This window comes from Sciurus carolinensis, chromosome 1, assembly GCF_902686445.1.
Source record: "Sciurus carolinensis chromosome 1, mSciCar1.2, whole genome shotgun sequence".
Taxonomy (NCBI): domain Eukaryota; kingdom Metazoa; phylum Chordata; class Mammalia; order Rodentia; family Sciuridae; genus Sciurus; species Sciurus carolinensis.
Genome location: NC_062213.1, coordinates 39413414 through 39432430, shown reverse-complemented (window position 1 = coordinate 39432430; position 19017 = coordinate 39413414). Strand labels below are relative to the sequence as shown.

General features: G+C 32.5%; 1 protein-coding gene across 7 annotated transcripts in view; it reads left to right on the top strand.

The window, feature by feature from the left end:
* Window positions 1-19017, top strand: part of Vps13b (vacuolar protein sorting 13 homolog B) — an 829431-nt gene that overhangs the window by 74900 nt on the left and 735514 nt on the right. For all 7 annotated transcript variants that reach the window (XR_007108524.1, XR_007108523.1, XM_047551787.1 and 4 more), the window contains exons 5-8: window positions 1048-1215; window positions 3964-4145; window positions 8725-8899; window positions 15856-16124. Coding sequence is in view for 5 of the 7 variants with exons in the window: in XM_047551787.1 (XP_047407743.1) it covers window positions 1048-1215; window positions 3964-4145; window positions 8725-8899; window positions 15856-16124 (794 nt within the window). In the remaining 2 variants the exon portion in view is untranslated. The remainder of the gene's footprint in view (window positions 1-1047; window positions 1216-3963; window positions 4146-8724; window positions 8900-15855; window positions 16125-19017) is intronic.

Genomic DNA, 19017 nt, shown 5'->3' with positions numbered 1-19017 from the left:
GAAATTGAAAGAAAACTTCTGAAAATTCTAAGTAGCCTGTGGAGAAAAATAATGTTCATTAATTACTGTAGTTGTTTTGAGTTAGTTTTTAAAAACTATTATTTCTATTTCTGTATTTTCCTATTCTCATTGTTTTAGTTCAGTCTCTTTCCTTCCATACATTTTAACTTTTTCTTTTATCTTCATTGTATTCTTCTTTAAGTTATGTTTTCTTCTTATATTTTCTCCTCTACTTTGTTTCATTATTACATGTTATTAAGTGAATATAGTTGACTTCATTAGAATGGTCATGTTTCTCTTTTATTCCCCCCAGGCATAACTATTGGATATTTTTATGGCTAAGGGAGGAAGAGGATGATTGTTGTTGGTTCAAAAAGAAGCTTAAAGGATCTCATCTTTTAATATATTGTGTGTGTGTATACAAATATATCTGATCAATGTATGTTTTAGGCTTATCTATATTCTGGAATGCATTTGGAAATTTTTGATTATCCTGAAGCCTCTTTTTAATTATTATTTGCTGCATTCTTCTGCTTATCTTAAAAGAGCTATTAAATAATGATATAATTTTTAATAACTTTCATTTAGTACTATTATATTCTACAGGGTAGGCATTGTACTAGGTATTGAAAATACAACTGTGAAGAAGACAGACACTGTTTACACACACACAATATAGCAGCATATAGTAGCATCGCTCCATTTTAAATATGTATGCATGTAAAGGAGGCAGAAACCAGACAAAGTACTCGTATAATATAATCATCGTATGGGATTTAGCATTATGTTTTAAGAAAGATAGGTATCTGTGAATTCTCTTAATACATGTATGCTTCATTATAGAACTTCTTGGTTTAAGTATCTGTTGAGTTGGGTTTGCTCCTCCTTAACTGTTCACTTGAGAGAGTTTTTTAACCTATCAACTTTTTATTTTCCTTTGTTAAATAATACCCACTTTTCACATCTGTTAAGTCTAACGCAATTTAAGAGTTAATTATTCATTGATAGACTTGTGGCTAATTGAACCCTTTTTTTTCTACTTTATAGGGTATGTCCAAAGTCTGATTAGACGAGTTGTAAATAATGTAAACATTGTTATAAATAATCTCATACTAAAATATGTTGAAGACGATATTGTTCTCTCAGTGAATATCACTTCTGCAGAATGCTATACAGTGGGTGAATTATGGGATCGTGCATTTATGGATATTTCTGGTGAGTAAATGTCGAGTGTAATTTTTCCATAAATAAAACAGTTTCCTTGATTTTTAAACCTTGAGCAAGTTGGCTTTTGGTTAAGTCTAATGAAAGCTTTATGCCTCCAGTGTGGGAAAAAATGCACATATATATAAAATTATCTTATAATTATAGGAGGTTAATAAAATCTGAGATTAAGAACACCTAGACTTGATTTTGAAGATTCTTAATTTTTATTCCTTCTTACCTCATACATGCTTATTTCAAATGTGATGCATATTATTTTATAAGTCAAGGGTTGTAGCAATAAAAATTAAATATTTGCTTTGTATTTTTAATGTCTTTGAAGAGGGGAAAGGAAGCATGATACTTTTACATAGCTTGGTAATGACAAACTAATATATTTGGTTGAGCTGTTTTAGGCTTATGTATATTCTAGAGCACTTTTGGAAAATTTTGAGTATCCTGGACCCACTTTTTAATTATTACTTGCTGCATTTTTCGGCTTATCTTAAAAGAGCTATTAAGTAATGATTTCATTTTTAACAGCATTTATTTAGTACTATTATGTTCTACAGGGTAGGCGCTGTACTAAGTATTGAAAATGCAGCTGTGAAGAAGATAGACACTGTTTAGGTTTGTTGGGAGAGGTATTATTAGTCATAATATTTGTTGGTACATGTTCTGATAGAGACTAGAATAGGATTTTTGAAAAGTAAATCTGTTGTAAGCATCTTTTTAAAAATGTGATTTGATGGCATGTATTTTTTTCCCAGTTGCTAGCACTAACTGAGTTTGTATTCTGGCTGTCCCTCTTGGTATCTCTATGATCTTGGGTGAACTATTTCCTGAGTTTCCTCATTTTTATACAGGGACACAATAAGATATTACCAATAGGTTCATTTTATTAAATAAGTTAATGCACTGAAAACTTACAAAAGTATCCTGTAGTGCCAGAAAATGAAATGCTATTATTATTATTATTTTTTGGTACCAGGGATTGAACTCAGGGGCATTCAACCACTGAGCCACATCCCCAACCCTTTCCTGTATTTTATTTAGAAACAGAGTCTCTCTGAGTCACTTAGTGCCTCTCTGCTGTCCAGGCTGGCTTTGAACTCGATCCTCCTGCCTCAGCCTCCTGAGCTGCTGGGATTATAGGCATGTGCCACCGTACCCCACTAAGTGCTATTACTTTTTACATTCATTTTTTCTAATTCTCTTCTCATCTTTGATATTCTTACATCTATTCATTTATTAATTTTAGCCCATTAAGTCCAAAGTTTTCAATTCTGTGAATATTTCAATGAAATTGACACAGGTGCGAAGTTTCTAATAAATGGTATATTTGTTGCTCAATTTTAAATTTTTATAGGTATGTTACATATAGGACAAAGGACATATGGATTAAGTCCTAATTAAAGGGTTAAAACAAAGTAAAATAGAGTCTCGAGACTAAATGTTAACTCTAGTTAAGATATGAAAATGCAAACTAGCAGGACGGAGTATAATTTCATTTTTGTGAGTTATCCAAGGTTCAAGTTTTTATATTTTTAAAATGGAAATTAATTTTGATTCACAGCTTTGTTATGAGGCATAAATAAGAAAGTATGCAAAGAACCAGGTGCAGTGGCTCATGCCTATAATCCCAGCAGCTTGGGAGGCTGATGCAGAAGGATCATGAGTTCAAAGCAAGCCTCAGCAATTTAGTGAGACTCTTTCTCTAAATAAAATACAAAAAAGGGCTAGGGTTGTGAATCAGTGTTTAAATGCCCCTGGGTTCAATCCCTGGTGCAAACAAAAATAAAACAAAACAAAACAAAAACATCCTTCCCCTCAAAAAACAAAAGAATGTATGCAAAGGCCCAAGCACAGTTTCTTATACATTGCTCCTTCATATTCTTTGTGTTGAACAACGTATTTGATAAAAAGGCCCGAAAACAAATTGGATAATACAGGATTGAAGAAATGAGTCATTTTAAGTGAAGACATTTCATTTTTAGTTTTAATAAAGAAGTGATGTAAATATTGCTTTGGGAAATAATTTACAGTGAATTAGGAGGAGCCCTAGTTTAGGAGTTGGAGAATCTTGATTTGAATCTTCCATTTACCACTAACCCAATGCAACCTTGAATGAGTTATTTGTAAAATGTGTATTATTAGTACTGCTAACACACCAGTTCATTTATGAGAATCAAATATGATACCATGTCAAATTCCATGACGGTAGTGGTGATAAAGCCATTAAAAATAGTGTCTTCCATTTTTTGAGTGCTTGTTAACTGCTAATCCTGTATTGTCTTTTACATTAATTTAAATGTAAATTTAAATAGCCACAGCTGATGGCTGTCATTGAACAATGTGGGTTTAAAGTATCAGTGAACTTTTTAGTGGGTATATAAATACTAAATGAGTGTCTATTGTTCAGAAGTTTATTTTAGATTTGAATTCTTAAGAATGTTATTATCTTATTGTAGGAAAGAACTATGGAGAAAATTTTCCTAAGTTATGTCTTCCCTTGTATGCAAATGGGGGCAGTCTACTTAGGCCTCAGATTCTTCATATACAAAAATTTCCCTATTTAATACAATTGTAATATTCAAATGATACAAAACATGAGAAATTCTTTACATAGGATCTGACATGCATTAAATGTTCCATGAATATTATTTGCTATAATTATTATTTTAATTGCTATTGTACTAATAATGGTTGCCTTTTTCCTCTAATTTTCCTTTTTAATTAAAATTTTTCTTTTCTTTTTAGCAACTGATCTGGTGCTAAGAAAGGTTATCAATTTTTCTGACTGTACAGTTTGTCTTGATAAACGAAATGCCAGTGGTAAAATAGAATTTTATCAGGATCCTTTACTGTACAAGTGTTCCTTCAGAACTCGTCTACATTTTACATATGATAACCTGAATTCCAAGATGCCATCTGTTATTAAAGTAGGTGTCTCTTTTTCTGTAATTAAGTTGCAAGCCTTTATTTTGTTTATTGGCTTTTGTGCATGCTAATTATAAGTCAAAGAAGAAATTAATCTCATAAATGTATATGACATTCATTTTTGTAAAGTTTTTTGTATAATTTTTATATTTAAACTTTTTGTATGTGTTCTAGAAGAGATATTTGGAGATAACCTTTTCTTTCATGTTATAATTTCTATTTTTCAGTTTATCTAGCTGTTTATTAATGTTTCTCTCTTCAAGTTGATAGAAGTGGCTTATGAAAAAGTAGCATGACTTGGATATGGCATGGTGGGTCCGGGCATCGGTGTATCCATAGGACAGTAAAAAAAAGTAAACTAAATGGATTGAAGAGGGATCAGTGGTGGAGAGGGGAGTGAAGGGGTAAGGGGGAATTACTAGGGACTGAATTCTAATGGATTGTGTTCCATGCTTTTGTGATAATGTCAGGGTTTGTCCTGGTGTTGTATATAACTAAAAAATAACTTTTAAAAAAGTAGCATGAGACTATGAGTTCAATTTCCAGACCACACACACAGAAGTGTATATACACAGTGTTCTGAATAGCAGTAATCTATATTTTAATCCTTATAATTTGTTCAGCATGATTAGTCAACAATAGTCATTTTCCTTTTTTTAGATAACTTTATAAGGCTTGATATCACTAACCTTATAACCTTACAGTTCATTTTTTAAAGAAGTTTTAGGTTTTGATCCATGATATCAATATACAATCAAAATATTATGGTGTGGGAGTTTTTCAGGACATCTTTTAATTAATATGAAAATTTATTATTCTTTAAGGTAGCAGTGCATATTTTCTTTTTTTAAAACATTTTTTAAAAGAATTGTTCTATTTAGTTATACATGACAGCAGAATGCATTTTGATTCATTATACACAAATGGAGAACAACTTTTCGTTTCTTTGGTTGTACATGATGTAGAATCACACCATTCGTGCAATCACACATGTACATAGGGTAATGATGTCCATCTCATTCCACCATCTTTCCCACCTTCTGCCTCCTCCCCTCATTCCCTTCTGCCCAATCCAAAGTTCCTCCATTTTTCCCTTGCCCACCCCTGTTATATATCAGCATCCACTTATCAGAGATACCATTTGGCCTTTGTTTTTTGGGTCTGGCTTATCTCACTTAGCATGATATTCTCCATCTCCATCCATTTACCTGCAAATGCCATAATTTTGCAGTGTATATTTTCAGTGTGGTATAGAAGCATAAATTCTGTCATTTTTTTGTTACTTAATGGTTTTATGAATATTGTCCTTCTGCCTATTTTTCTTGGAAGAATTCACACAACAACTTCGATCTTATTAAGTAAGTTTTTATGGGGGATACATTTTTATTATTGAATTACTTGCCTCTGATTGCCTCAGTTCTGTGATAGAAAGACTGGCCTTAACTCTGAATAACAATAGTATTTCCTGCCTACATAAATACTGGTTTTTACATAATTTTACATAATTCCTTAAAACATTTTATTTTGTAGCTTTACCATACTTTTTATTTCTATGTAAAATCTCCTTGTTTTTCAATCATCTTGTTACTTTTAGCCTCCACTGTGTATAATTCATATTGGTTTGTTCAAAACTTATTTTTCCTTCTATTTTTGAATTAGTTTCTTTGGCAAATATGGCAAGTATGGGAAAATGTTAACTCAATAGTGTCAATATTGCCATCTTTGAGAAATGAGCTTGCTTTTTTTAGCTTTGGATCTTCTAATGAACTGGAGAATGAAAAGGTAAATTTAAAATATATTTCAAAAGTAGGTAATGGATGTCTGTAAATTGTTCTGTGAAATAATCTTATTGATCATTAGCACAAATTTATTTGTCCATTCTAGGATATAGATAAATTAGAGCAAAGTAAAAATAGATGAACTTGAGGAAAACTTACTGTTGATATACATGTCATTGTGTGTTCTCAAAGTTGATTTGTTATAACATTTCACTGTGAAAAGTATGTTAGCATAAATAATCTTGTTGCTATGTGGTTTTTGATTCTGGTAATCACCACATATAAGGTACCACTGTATTATGGGCAACTGAAATAGATTTAAAACATTTTTATTAATGTAATTGTGATATAATATTTGCCATTTTTGGTTAGACCCATCATTCTTTCAATTCTAGTTCTAGGAAATATGTGTTAAAGAGATGTAGTTAATCTCATTGCTCACCTCAAGGACAGGGTATTTTCCCAAATTTTCCAGATACCTCATTGTTTTTTAAACCTTTCATATATGCTTAAATAGCTTTTGAATATATTGGTTTATATTTTGGGTAGATGTTTATAATTTTCTATCTTTTATATGAAACATGACCTGAGACTGACATTTATGAGAAACAGATCATATGGATACATAATTTATTGTTTTCTCTACTTTCAGCTTTTTAAGGGGCATGAAAGTCTGCACATAAATAGTTGGCCACATCTCTGATTAATTCTTTAGGAAAAATTCCTATATTTGTAAATATATTTTAAAAAATTTTAGCCATTCCTGGTGCAGTGATGCATGCCTATAATCCCACCTACCTCGGGAAGCAGGAGGATCAAGAGTCCAAAACCAGTCTTAGCAACAGCCAAGGTGTTAAGCAACTCAATGAGACCCTGTCTCTAAATAAAATACAAAAATAGGGCTGGGAATATGGCTCAGTGGTCAGGTGTTCCTGAATTCAATCCCTGGTACCCCCTGCCCCCCAAATTTTAAGACATGTAATCGGGATTGCAGAATTGTTTCCTGAAAGCTTTAACCAGGTTATACACCCATTAATGTTAAGCGGAAATGCTTGTGTGATACTCTTGTTAGCCTTAGATATGATCATATTTTTTTAATAATTGCTAACCCGTTGAGCAAAATGTAACACAAGTTTATTGATGTTTTTTAGTGAGTTGGAATTTTGTAGATACCCTTGCTGGTCATTTAATTGTTATTTGTTCATTTTTCTGTTGAGGATTCATCTTTTCTTAATGATTTTTAAAGAACTTTTAATATGTATATTAAGGATAAATTCTTTTTTAAAAATTTATTTATTTTGATTCATTGTAAACAAATGGGGTACAACTTGTTTCTCTGATTGTACATGAGGTAGTCATACCATTTGTGTAATCATACATTTACATAGGATAATGATGTTTGTCTCATTCTATTATTTTTTCTTACCCCCACCCTTCCCACCCCTCCTTTTCCTCGGTATAATCCATCCTTCCTGCATTCTTGCCTCCCTTCCACCCCCCATTATGTGTCATCATCTGCTTATCAGAGAGATCATTCGTCCTTTGGTTTTTTGGGATTGGCTTATCTCACTTAGCATGATATTCTCCAACTTCACCCATTTGCCTGCAAATGTCATAATTTTATTCTTCTTTATGGCTAAGTAAATTCTTTATTCATCATTGACTTTGCTAAAATTGCTCATCACTGGTGCTGTTTGTGCGATACATTATTTGTAAAAGGATGTTACAGAAATCTCAACTCAGAAAAACTTTGCAAGCTTACATACTCCTTTACTGCTCCTTTCTCTGCATTTTCTTATCTCTCCATGGTTTATTCAGTTTGTGATTTTTAGGTCAGTTTGAAGAAAACTGTTCCTGTACCTGAAATACAGTGTTTTATCCCCCCTCTTCCATTATTCAGCATTCTCCCCTTACTAATATCATTATTTTGGGTCTTGAGTTCTATAAATATGATTCCCATTACTTCTTTTTCATAGACACTCAAATACCAGGTAGTCAAAATAAACCTTCTAAGAGACTTAACTTTTTGACTTAATTGGTTTTCTTCCGTGTTTATATAACAGCAGGAAACCATTACGTTGAAGCAGTGTTTATATTCCATTGCTGTCTCTTTCTTTAAGAACTTTGAATGTTATATATCCTCCTTCGTAGTAATTAGTTTTATTTCTTATAGTTGATTTATGTTACAAATTTTTTGTCATGTTTAAATATATTTAAAATTCTTCTGAAAAACTTTCTTGAACACATATTTCATTTGATTTTCCATATTTGATAATAAAATTTTGTTTCCATACTTACATAGTTATATTATTAATATTTTATTACTTACTTTTAACATATGGTTTGCGAATGCACATATATTCTTTTAGGTTAATTAAATTGTGAAGAGTGATTAAAGGTTTAATGAAATAATATCCTGAGCTTTTTATTCTTGGATTTGACAGAGATCTCCCCCCTCCCCCCAGGGAGAGGAAGTATTATACTGTAGGTATTTGGTTACTTTCTTATGGAATAGTTATCTGTAAATCTAATGCAAATATTTCTTCTGATTATTAATTGTTTGTACCTACATTATTTTTCTTAATCCTTTTTTAATCTGAAGTTTACTAATCATCATAGCAAAAATTTACTTAATCTCTAAGCTTTAGAGTAAATATTATTTTGGTTTAATTATTAGAAATATTTGGTAGATCAGTGTTTTTAAAATGATCTTGCATTTTAAGACATTTAACACTTATCCTCTTATTTTAAAAGATACTCCCATTAAACATGGTTTTGTTATCTTTTGTTTTTCAAAATACAGATTCATACCTTAGTAGAGAGCTTGAAACTTTCTATCACAGATCAACAATTGCCTATGTTTATCCGTATAATGCAGCTTGGGATTGCTCTTTACTATGGAGAAATAGGCAATTTTAAAGATGGCGAAACAGAGGATTCTACTTGTCACAATAAAGATATGTTAGGAAACATTACAGGTAAGTATAACAAAATTGAATTTAGAATTGTCATTCTTAGAAATTGTTTTCCTCATTGGTAAAACTTTAAAAACACAATAGTTTGAGTTATATATTCCATCATATATGATGGAATGATTATATTTTGATTTTTTGGCACATTTTGATTTTACCTACATGCTAAATTTTATTTTGATTTTTCTCTTTTCTATATACTAAGACAATATGTCTAATAGGTATAAGTGTTCAGAATATTTATTTACAGGTGTATTAAAGTAGTGCAACTTTAAAATTTCCTAGTAAAAAATGTTGGTACTTTTCTCCAAAGGCTGTCATTTAATTAATAGAGTTATTTAATACAATTAGTGAAATGTGTGCTTTATTGAAAGATACTAAGTGGATCAACTCAAGTCAGTTCATTCCAGTTTTATGAAATTCTATATGGAAGGCAGTATGGTTGGTAATGTAGGAAAATACGTGAGTAATGTGAAATAAATAAGATGTGTTCCCTTCTCTTAAAATCTTAAGGTTAAATGGGATAGACAGATGAATGAACAGTTAAGTATGATGAATGGTATAGTAGCAGAGTGATAAACAGAGGTGTGAATGATCTGAAGTAGAAGGATGATAAAAGGAATGATTGATTTTGACTTGGTTTTGGACCTGTGACTCAGGAAAATTTTAAGTAATTAATTAAAATAGAACTTGAAGAGCATTTAAAATTTAGGATAAATAATCCAATTTAAAAGTGGACAAATAAATATTTTTCCCCGGAAGACAGATGGCAAGCAATCACATGAAAAGATTCTAAATATCATTAGCCATTAGAGGAGTGCCAATCAAAACCACAATGAGATACCACTTCATAGCCAATAGAGTGACTGTTATAAAAAAAGACATAATAACAAGTGTTGGTGAAGATGTAGAGAAATTGAAATCCATATATGTTGTTTGTGGGAATGTAAAATAGTACATATGTTTCAGAAAATAATCTGGCAATTTAAAAATTGAACATGTTACCATATGTGCTCCTACGTATATATCAAAAGACTTAATATACACACACCTATAAACTTGAATGTGAATGTTCATGGCAGCATCATTCATAATAACTGCAAACTGGAAACAACTCAAATGCCCATCACTTGATGAATGGATAAATAAATTATGGTATATACCTATACCACAGTTATACAAAGGAATTTAATACTGATACATACTTCAATATGAATGAATACTGAAAACTTCAAGTGAAAGCAGCCAATTGAAAAGGAACACATTGTATGATTCCATTTATATGAAAGGTCTACAACAGGCAGTTCTATAGAGGCAGTTATATAGAAAGTAGCTTAGTCACCAGGGGCTAAGAGGAGGAGAGAATAATTGCAAGTAGGTGTATTTCTTTTGAGAGTGATGAAAATGTTTTAAAATGAATGATGATGTACAACTTTGATACATTTCTAAAAATGACTGAATTATATACTTTTAAAGGGTAAAGTTTATGATATTTAACTGTTATCTCATTAAAATTTTTACCTTGAAAAGAAATAAAAGAACAACTACTACTAAGTTACTTTAAATAAATACCCCTTTACTTCACAGTGAATTCCTGTTAGTGAGTTTCTGTTATACAATGAACTCCTGAGACTCGAACAGTGGCTAACACCTAGAACAAAACCCAGCACACAGAAGGTGCTCTATTCATACTTTTTCTCTAGCATGACGTATTTTGAATGTACATCATAACTGAGTTATCGTACAGTGGACACTTATGTACTCATCATCTGGATTCCACCATTTTTTTTTTTTGTCTTTTTTTTTTTTTTTTTTTTTTTTTTTTGGTACTAGGGGTCGAACCCAGGGCTTTGCAAATGCAAGGCAGACGGTTTGCCACTGAGCTACATCCCACCCCACCATTTATTTTTATTACATTTGCTGCAACACATATGTGTCTAATATCCCTTTATTTTTTAATGCAACCAGTATTTCTACTGCCTTTCAAAGTGAGTTACAGCTAGTATACTTAAGCCCAAGACATCATGGAATATTGTTAGTTTGTTTATTGTATTATTCGGAAGGTTAAATTTATAAAGTGAAATGTATAAATCTTAAGTATACTATTCATGGGTTTTTGGGAGATACATACACCTGTGTGATGCAGAACACTCACTATGATACAGATCATTAACATCTCAAAGAGTTCCTTATGCTCCTTTCCAGTCATTCCCTCCTCCTCCTGCCTACTTCTACTCTGGTAAATACTGTTCTAAATTTTTTTAACACTATAAATTAGTTTTATTGATTCTAGGATTCATATAAATGGAATCATAAAGTGTATACTTTTGTGAAAGACTTTTGTCACATCCTTAGCCTAGGAGTACCAGGGCTTTGTATGGTTGGAATTAAATATTGATACATACTGCAACATAAATGAACTCTGAAAACTTAAGTGAAAGCAGCTAGTCATTTTTAAGGAATAGGTTGTAGAAAGACCAAAGAAAGTTCCTCAAGACAGCGTGTGAGACATATGATTTATTGGGGAAGGCTTGCAAGAGATCAGTGATGACTTCAAGAAGAGTTCAGGGGTGATAGGCTGAACAGATATAGCACCTGCATTCCTCAAACTGCTTCATCAAGCAGCACCTTTGTCACATGGTGGCTGGCTGGTTGCTTGAGTCATTTCTTTCCTCAGTGTCCTGAGTTATGCACTCATTTTGTCTCAGGGGTTTTATAGGACTGCAGAGGCAGTGAGACATCATCAGCAATAATGTGTTTGCATGACCAACATCCCAAGGAGAAATATCCTTATATACATGCAAGAAAATACCTTTCTCCAGATAACACTAACTTGCCCTAATCCCTAGGGTACACAAGAGAAAGCTGGATTTTCCTGCTCATGCTTGTTCTCACTGTTGCCTTTATTTGACTGTTTTTTTTTTTTTTTTTTTTTTTTTTTTAAAAGCACAAAGGAGGCATTCAGGAGCATTCAGGGACCTGAGGCATGCACTCAGTGATGCAAAATCCTTCCACCAGACCCCACTTCCTAAAGGTTCCTCCACCTCCCCATAGTGCCATTCAGGGCAATTATCCTTTAACAATGTGTGGACCTCTGGGGGGACACTTACCCAAATTTTTTTACCTTACCTTTTTTCCAAAGTAGTTGTCCCATTTTACATTCCCATCAACAATGAATGTTTTCAATTGCTCTATATCTTTATACATATGGTGGGGTCTGCATATTTTTACTTTTTGCCATTCTGATGAGTGTGTTGTGATATTTTATGGTTTTAATTGGTACATCTTTCACAAGTACATGTTTTGAATTTTTTCATGTTGGTGTTGATCTTTAATAAATCTACCTTTGTGAAATATATGTTAAATATTTGTTCTTTTAAGAACTATTTTGGGCCTCTTTAATGGTTTATAAGTGTTCTTTGTATATTCTGAATTCAAGTCCTTTGTCATATATATGTTTTAAGAGTATTTTTTTTCCATTCTGTGATTTGCCTAATATATTTATTATTTTTTTTTTTTTACCATTCTGGAGATTGACCCAGGGCCTTTCACATACTTGACAAGCACTCCATTGCTGAGCCATGTTCCCAGCTCATTTCCTGTTCATTTCTTAAAAGGCATCTTGAACATAAGTTTTAAATTTTGATAAAATGTAATTATCAAATTTTTCTTTTATAACTTGCTTTTTGTGACCTAATAAAATGTTTAGGTTTTCATTGTTTATTAAGAGAGAAAGAAAGCAACTCCACTGTTTGCTTTTGGTGGCATTTGAATTAGTTTTCTCATACTGTTTGGGGCAGGAACCCTTAACCTTTTTGGGGTGTATGTGCCAGGGATTCCTTTGACACTTTGGTAAAGCCTTTGAACGTTTTCTCAGAAAGTTTTAAGCACCTTCATTATGATGTTCCTTAGGATTATTTCTTCATGATACTTGTGCTTTCAGGTTTTAGGTCTCTGGGTTTATAGTTTATATATATCTATATGTGTAAAAATTTTGGCCATTATTTCTTCAAAAATTTTTTTAGTTCCTGGTCTACTTTCATAGGGACTCCACTTCTATGTATCTTATCCTGCTCGATGTTTGAGAGTGTTCTGAGTCACTGTTCTTATTTTTTTTATGCATTTTCTTTTTCATTTTGCATAGTTTAAATTTCAGTTGAAATTTACTAATCTCATGCTGTGTCTAATTTGTTAATTGCATCTTATATATATTTCATTTCAGATATTGTATTTTTATCTTTAGAAGTTCAATTGGGGTTTCATTATATACTTACTGTCTCTTCTTAACCTCTTTATACTTTCTTGAATATATGCATTTATTTTTATAGTTCTAATGTTTTTATTTACTTACATTGTGATCTTTGTCAATTCTAGATTTGTTTCTTTTGATTGACATTTTCCCTCATTATGTATTATATTTTCCTGCTTTTTTACTTATCTAGTATTTTTTCTTTTTTTTTTTGTGGTAGTAGAGATTGAACTCAGGAGCTCTCTACTTCTGAGTGGTTTGGGACTGTATTTCTAGCCCTTTAAATTTGAAATTTAAACAAATTTTTTTTGAGACAGGATTTATTATTTCCCAGGCTTGATTAGAACTTCTGATTCTCATCCTGCTTCAGTGTCCTGAGTAGCTTGTATTACAGGCTTGAACCACTTGAGCCACTCTACCTGGCTTTTTTTTTTTTTTTTTTTTTTTTTTTTTTTTTTGAGTCCAGGGTCTTCTTAGTTGTCCAGGCTCACTTCAAACTCTTGTACTGAAGTGATCCTCCTAGTTGTTTTACAGTCTGTACCTAGCTCCCCAATTATTTTTAATTGAATGTTAGACATTATAAATTTTGACTTGTTGGGTGCTGGATATTTTTTGTGTTCCAATAATCATTTCCTAATTGGAAACAATTTAGGTCTTTAAAGTTTGTTTGTAAGGTTTTTAGGTGGAACCAGAATAGCCATTTGCTTAGGCCTGTTTTTTTCCTCACTACTGATAAGTACTCTACTTGATGAATTAGAATTTTTTTTGTGAATTAGAAGATTTTGTCTTTCTTGCTGGTGAGCATTAAAACTATTTCTGTTCCCAATCCTCTGTGAGCCCTGGGGATTGTGTCTTTTGCTCCTTTTCTGGTGATTCTTCCATGGCCTTAGGTAGTTTCTTTATGCTCATGTGCCTGTTAAATACCGAGTAAGTACTGAAAAGGGTCCTCTGTTGGCCTCAGAGGCTCTCTGAGTAGCTATCTTGTTTAGTGTCTGCGGTGCTAACTCTAACTATCTTAGTTTTCTTGGACTTTCTTCTCTGTCTTCTCATCTAAGGGGAACTGTTGAATTTCCTTGGATTTCTTCTTTCCTGACTGTGGTTTAGAAACTTGTACCAGGCAGTAAGATGGGGCAGTTGTGGAGAGCTCATTATTCTTGTTTTCTACCTCTTAGGAGTCACTAACCTTCATTCTTGACATCATTGTCTGAAAACCATTATTTCATTCATTTTGTCTTTATTTTATTTTTTTAAATTGAAGGACAAATTCTGTTACTCAATATTTGCTAAATGAAGATTTCTTGAATGTTTTAAATGCTTAAAGAAAATATATTGTATTACAAGAGAAGCATTGTATTGATATAACTATCAAGTATTTAAGAAATTATATAGTAATATTAATTACATATTAAAATCAGATATAGTAGTAACTATGATAGCTATCACTCATTTCAGGTAATGAGTGTGATAGCTGTGATTTGATTTATTTGTGATTTTTATGTGAGAGTCACATACTGCTAAAACTATCATTTATTATTGACATTCATACAAAGTGACAGTACATTTTAGTTAATACTTAATATATATATGTAATTCCCATTAAAATTCATGGAGTATCTAAATTCTGTCAAAGGGCCCCAGATTAATATGCATTATACTGAAGAATAAAAGGGAATTTAAGGAAATTATGACTGATTTTTTTTTTCTTTTCCATGCTCTAATTTATTTCTTTTGTAAGGAAGTGAGTAAAGCTCAAGAAGTAGACTGGGGTTTTAGCTCAGTGGTAGAGTGCTTGGCTTAGCACATGTGAGGCACTGGGTTTGATTCTTAGCACTGCATATAAATACATTTTAAAAAAAGGTCCATCAACAACTAAAAAAATATTAAACAAGCAAACAAACCTCAAGCAGTGATTACTCCTTTGGTTTCAATGGGCTAGACAGGAGGGGTCTAGAGACCAGTTCTGTGTATGCAAGCTGGACATTGTTTCCCAAGTTGAGGTGACCTGATTTCTTGTAGTGTAACTGATATTCAGTTTAAAACTGATAATTTTCAATTTGATATCTTACTTGGAATAAACTGATGAGTTGTTGGACTCTATGTCCTTAGTCTGCCAATTCATAACTGATAGAATTTCTTTTCTGAAATTTTTTTATCTTTAGAGTAGGAAAGATATGAATACATCTTATTCACTATGAGTCTCCAATACCATTATTTTTCTTAACTGCCTATAAAAGTTATTTCTTTGTAACATTTTCTTTTCTTTTGAATAATTCTTATTTTGGTGGGTACATTTTGTCTAGAAGTACTTGTCATTTCTCTCATTTCTCTCCGGATACATTAGGAAATGAAGAACTTAGATCATTCTGGTATTATGTTTCTGAGAAAAGTCAGTCTTTCAATACATTATTCTTATTTTTGAGAAGAGTTTGTGGTGGGTCTTTTAAAAAATTAGTTAAATGTTGAAGAATGTTATCTTATTTTTTTATTTATTAAAAATGCTTTAAATTATGTATAGTCGATAAACTATTATCTACATAACATTAATCTTAACCTATGAAAAGACTGACACAGTACAACATATAAAACCTTGAGAGTGACAGTGATATTATTTATTTCAAATGATAATATAATGCATGATTTTCAATTGGAATTTATCCATTTTTTTAAGGTTGTCTTATTAATTTATTTAAAGTGTCTTTATTTTGATTCCCAGGTGCTGAAGATGAAACAAGAATAGATATGCAATATTCTGCTCAGTACAAAGGCCAAGAGTTGTATTCACAGCAAGATGATGAGCAACCACAGGGATGGGTATCCTGGGCTTGGTCATTTGTGCCTGCAATTGTGAGTTATGATGATGGTGAGGAGGACTACCTTGGGAATGATCCTACATTAAACATACATCAGCAGAAAGCACAGACTTTGAAGGATCCTATTGTTTCTGTAGGATTTTACTGCACAAAGGCAACTGTGACTTTCAAAGTAGGTATACTTTCTTTTGCTGTTAATATCTCTTTCAACTTTAATGCTTAAATTTTTATTGCTAGTAAGATTCTTGTTTAACAAAATGTTTTGTGCTTAGCACACATAATACACAATTGTTTGTTGTTTTTTAACTGGGTATTATAGTAACACATAAAAGTAGAATTCATTGTGACATACTCATATATCCATGTAGCATAGTTTGGTGAATTATAATACACAGTTCCTCCCTCTCCTTTCTCATCCCTCCAGCATCTACCTTGATCCCCTTCTTCTATCTCTTTGTGCTCCCTCCTACTTTCATGAGATACCCCTTTTTAAAAATTTCTCATTTCTCTCCAGTTTTTACGTATGAGAGAAAATATTTGACCCTCGACTTTCTGCATCTGACTTGTTTCACTTAGCATGATGGTCTCCATTTGTGTCATTAACCAGCAAATGACATAATTTCATTTTTCTTTATGATTGAGTAAAACTCTATTATGTATACACACCAAACTTTCTTTAAACATTTTTCTGTTAATGGGCACCTAGCCTCGTTCCATAACTTTAGTATTGTAAATTATGCTGCTATAAACATTGATTTACATGTGTCACTATAGTATGCTGACTTTATTTCCTTTAAACAGATACCCAGAAGTGGGAGAACTGAGAGATATGGTTGTTCCATTTTTGGTCTTTTGAGAAATCTCTGTATTGCTTTCCATAGTGGTTGTACTAATTTGGAGTCCCACCAACAATGTGTGAGGATACCTTTTCCCCCACATTGTCACCAGCTTTTATTGTTATTTGTATTCTTGATGATTACTCTTCTGACTGGAATGAGATGAAATCTCAGTATAGTTTTGATTTGCATTTGATTTGCAGCATACCTGCATGGATATGTTGAAGTGTTGACCTTATGTTTTCTTTCAGTAGTTATGCTGTTCCCAGTCTGTTTCCTAGGTCTCTGATCCTTTATGAGTTGACTTGTTTGCAGGGTGACAGGGATCTTTTCTTCAGCATATGTTTTTGGTACCTTTGTCAAGGATGAGATGATTTTATGTATGTGGATTTGTCTGTGTCTTCTCTTCCATTTGCCTTCATGTCTCTTTTGATGCTAGTACCATGCAATTTTAGTTAATATAGCTCTGTAGTATAGTTTGAGGACCAGTGGTGTGATGCTTGCAGCATTGCTTTTCTTGCTCCATATTGCTTTGTATATTTAGGGTCTCTTATTCTTTCAAGTGAAATTTAGGACTGTTTTTCTTAACTTGTGAAGAATGTCATTGATATTTTAATAAGGATTGCATTAATTCTGTAGATTGTTTTTAGTAGTATGACCAGTTTTTTATATAACTTTTAATTTTTTACAGACTGCATTTTTATTCATTGTGCACAAATGGGGTACATCATTTCGTTTCTGTGGTTATACATGATGTGATTCATACCATTTGTGTAATCATACATGTGCATGGGGTAATGATGTCTCTCATTCCACCATTTTTCATATTCCCCTCCCTCTCATTTCCTTCTACATAATCTCAAGTTCACCTATTCTCTCACTCCCCACCTCCCCACCCCCATTATATATCATTCTCCACTAATCAGGGAAAACATTCAGCCTTTGCTTTTTAGGGATTGGCTTATTTCAATTAGCATGATATTCTCTAATTCCATCCATTTATTTGCAAATACCTTAATATTATTCTTCTTTATGGCTGAATAATATTCCATTGTGTATATATACCACAGTTTCTTTATCCATTCATCTGTTGAAAGGGCATCCTAGATTGGTTCCACAATCTAGCTATTGTGAACTGAGCTGCTATAAACATTGATGTGACTGTGTTTCTTTAGTATGCTGATTTTAAGTCCTTTGGGCATAAACCAGGGAGTGGGATAACTGGGTCAAAAGGTGGGTCCATTCCAAGTTTTCTGAGAATTCTCCACACTGCTTTCCAGAGTGGCTGCACCAATATGAAACTCCACCAGCAAAGTAAAAGTGTGCTTTTTCCCACATCCATGCCAACATCTGTTATTGTTTGTGTTCTTACTAATACCCATTCTGATTGGAGTAAGATGAAATCTTAGAGTTGATTTAATTTGCATTTCTCTAATTACTAGAGATGTTGAACACTTTTTCATATATTTATTAATTGCCCGTATATCTTCTTCTGTAAAGTGTCTGTCCAGTTCCTTAGCCCATTTATTGATCGGGTTCTTTATATTTTTGGTGTAAAGTTTTGTGAGTTCTTTATAAATTTTGGAGATAAGTGCTCTATCTGAAATGCGTGTGGAAAAGATTTTCTCCCACTCTGTAGGCACTCTCTTCAAATTCTTGATTGTTTCCTTTGCTGAGAAAAAGCTTTTTAGTTTGAGTCCATTGTATTTATTGATTCTTGCTTTGATTTCTTGTGTTTTGGGAGTCTTGTTGAGGAAATCTGATCCTCAGCCAACATGATAAAAATTCAGGCCTACTTTGTCTTCTGTTAGGGTAGGGTCTCTGGTGTAATTCCTATGACTTTGATCCATTTTGAGTTGAGTTTCATGCAGGGTGAGCGGTAGAGGTTTAATTTCATTTTACTGCATATGGATTTCCAGTTTTGTCATCACCATTTGTTGAACAGGCTGTCTTTTCTCCATTGCATGTTTTTGGCTCCTTTATCTATTATGAGGTGACTGTATTTATGTGGTTTTGTCTCCGTGTCTTCTGTTCTGTACCATTGGTCTGCCTGTCTGTTTTGGTGCCAATACCATGCTGTTTTAGTTACTGTTGCTCTGTAGTATACTTTAATGTCTGGTATTGTGATACCTTCTGTTTCACTTTTTCAGCTCAGGATTGTTTTGGCTATTTGAGGTCTCTTGTTCTTCCAGATGAAGTTCATGATTGCTTTCCTTATTTCTGTGAAGA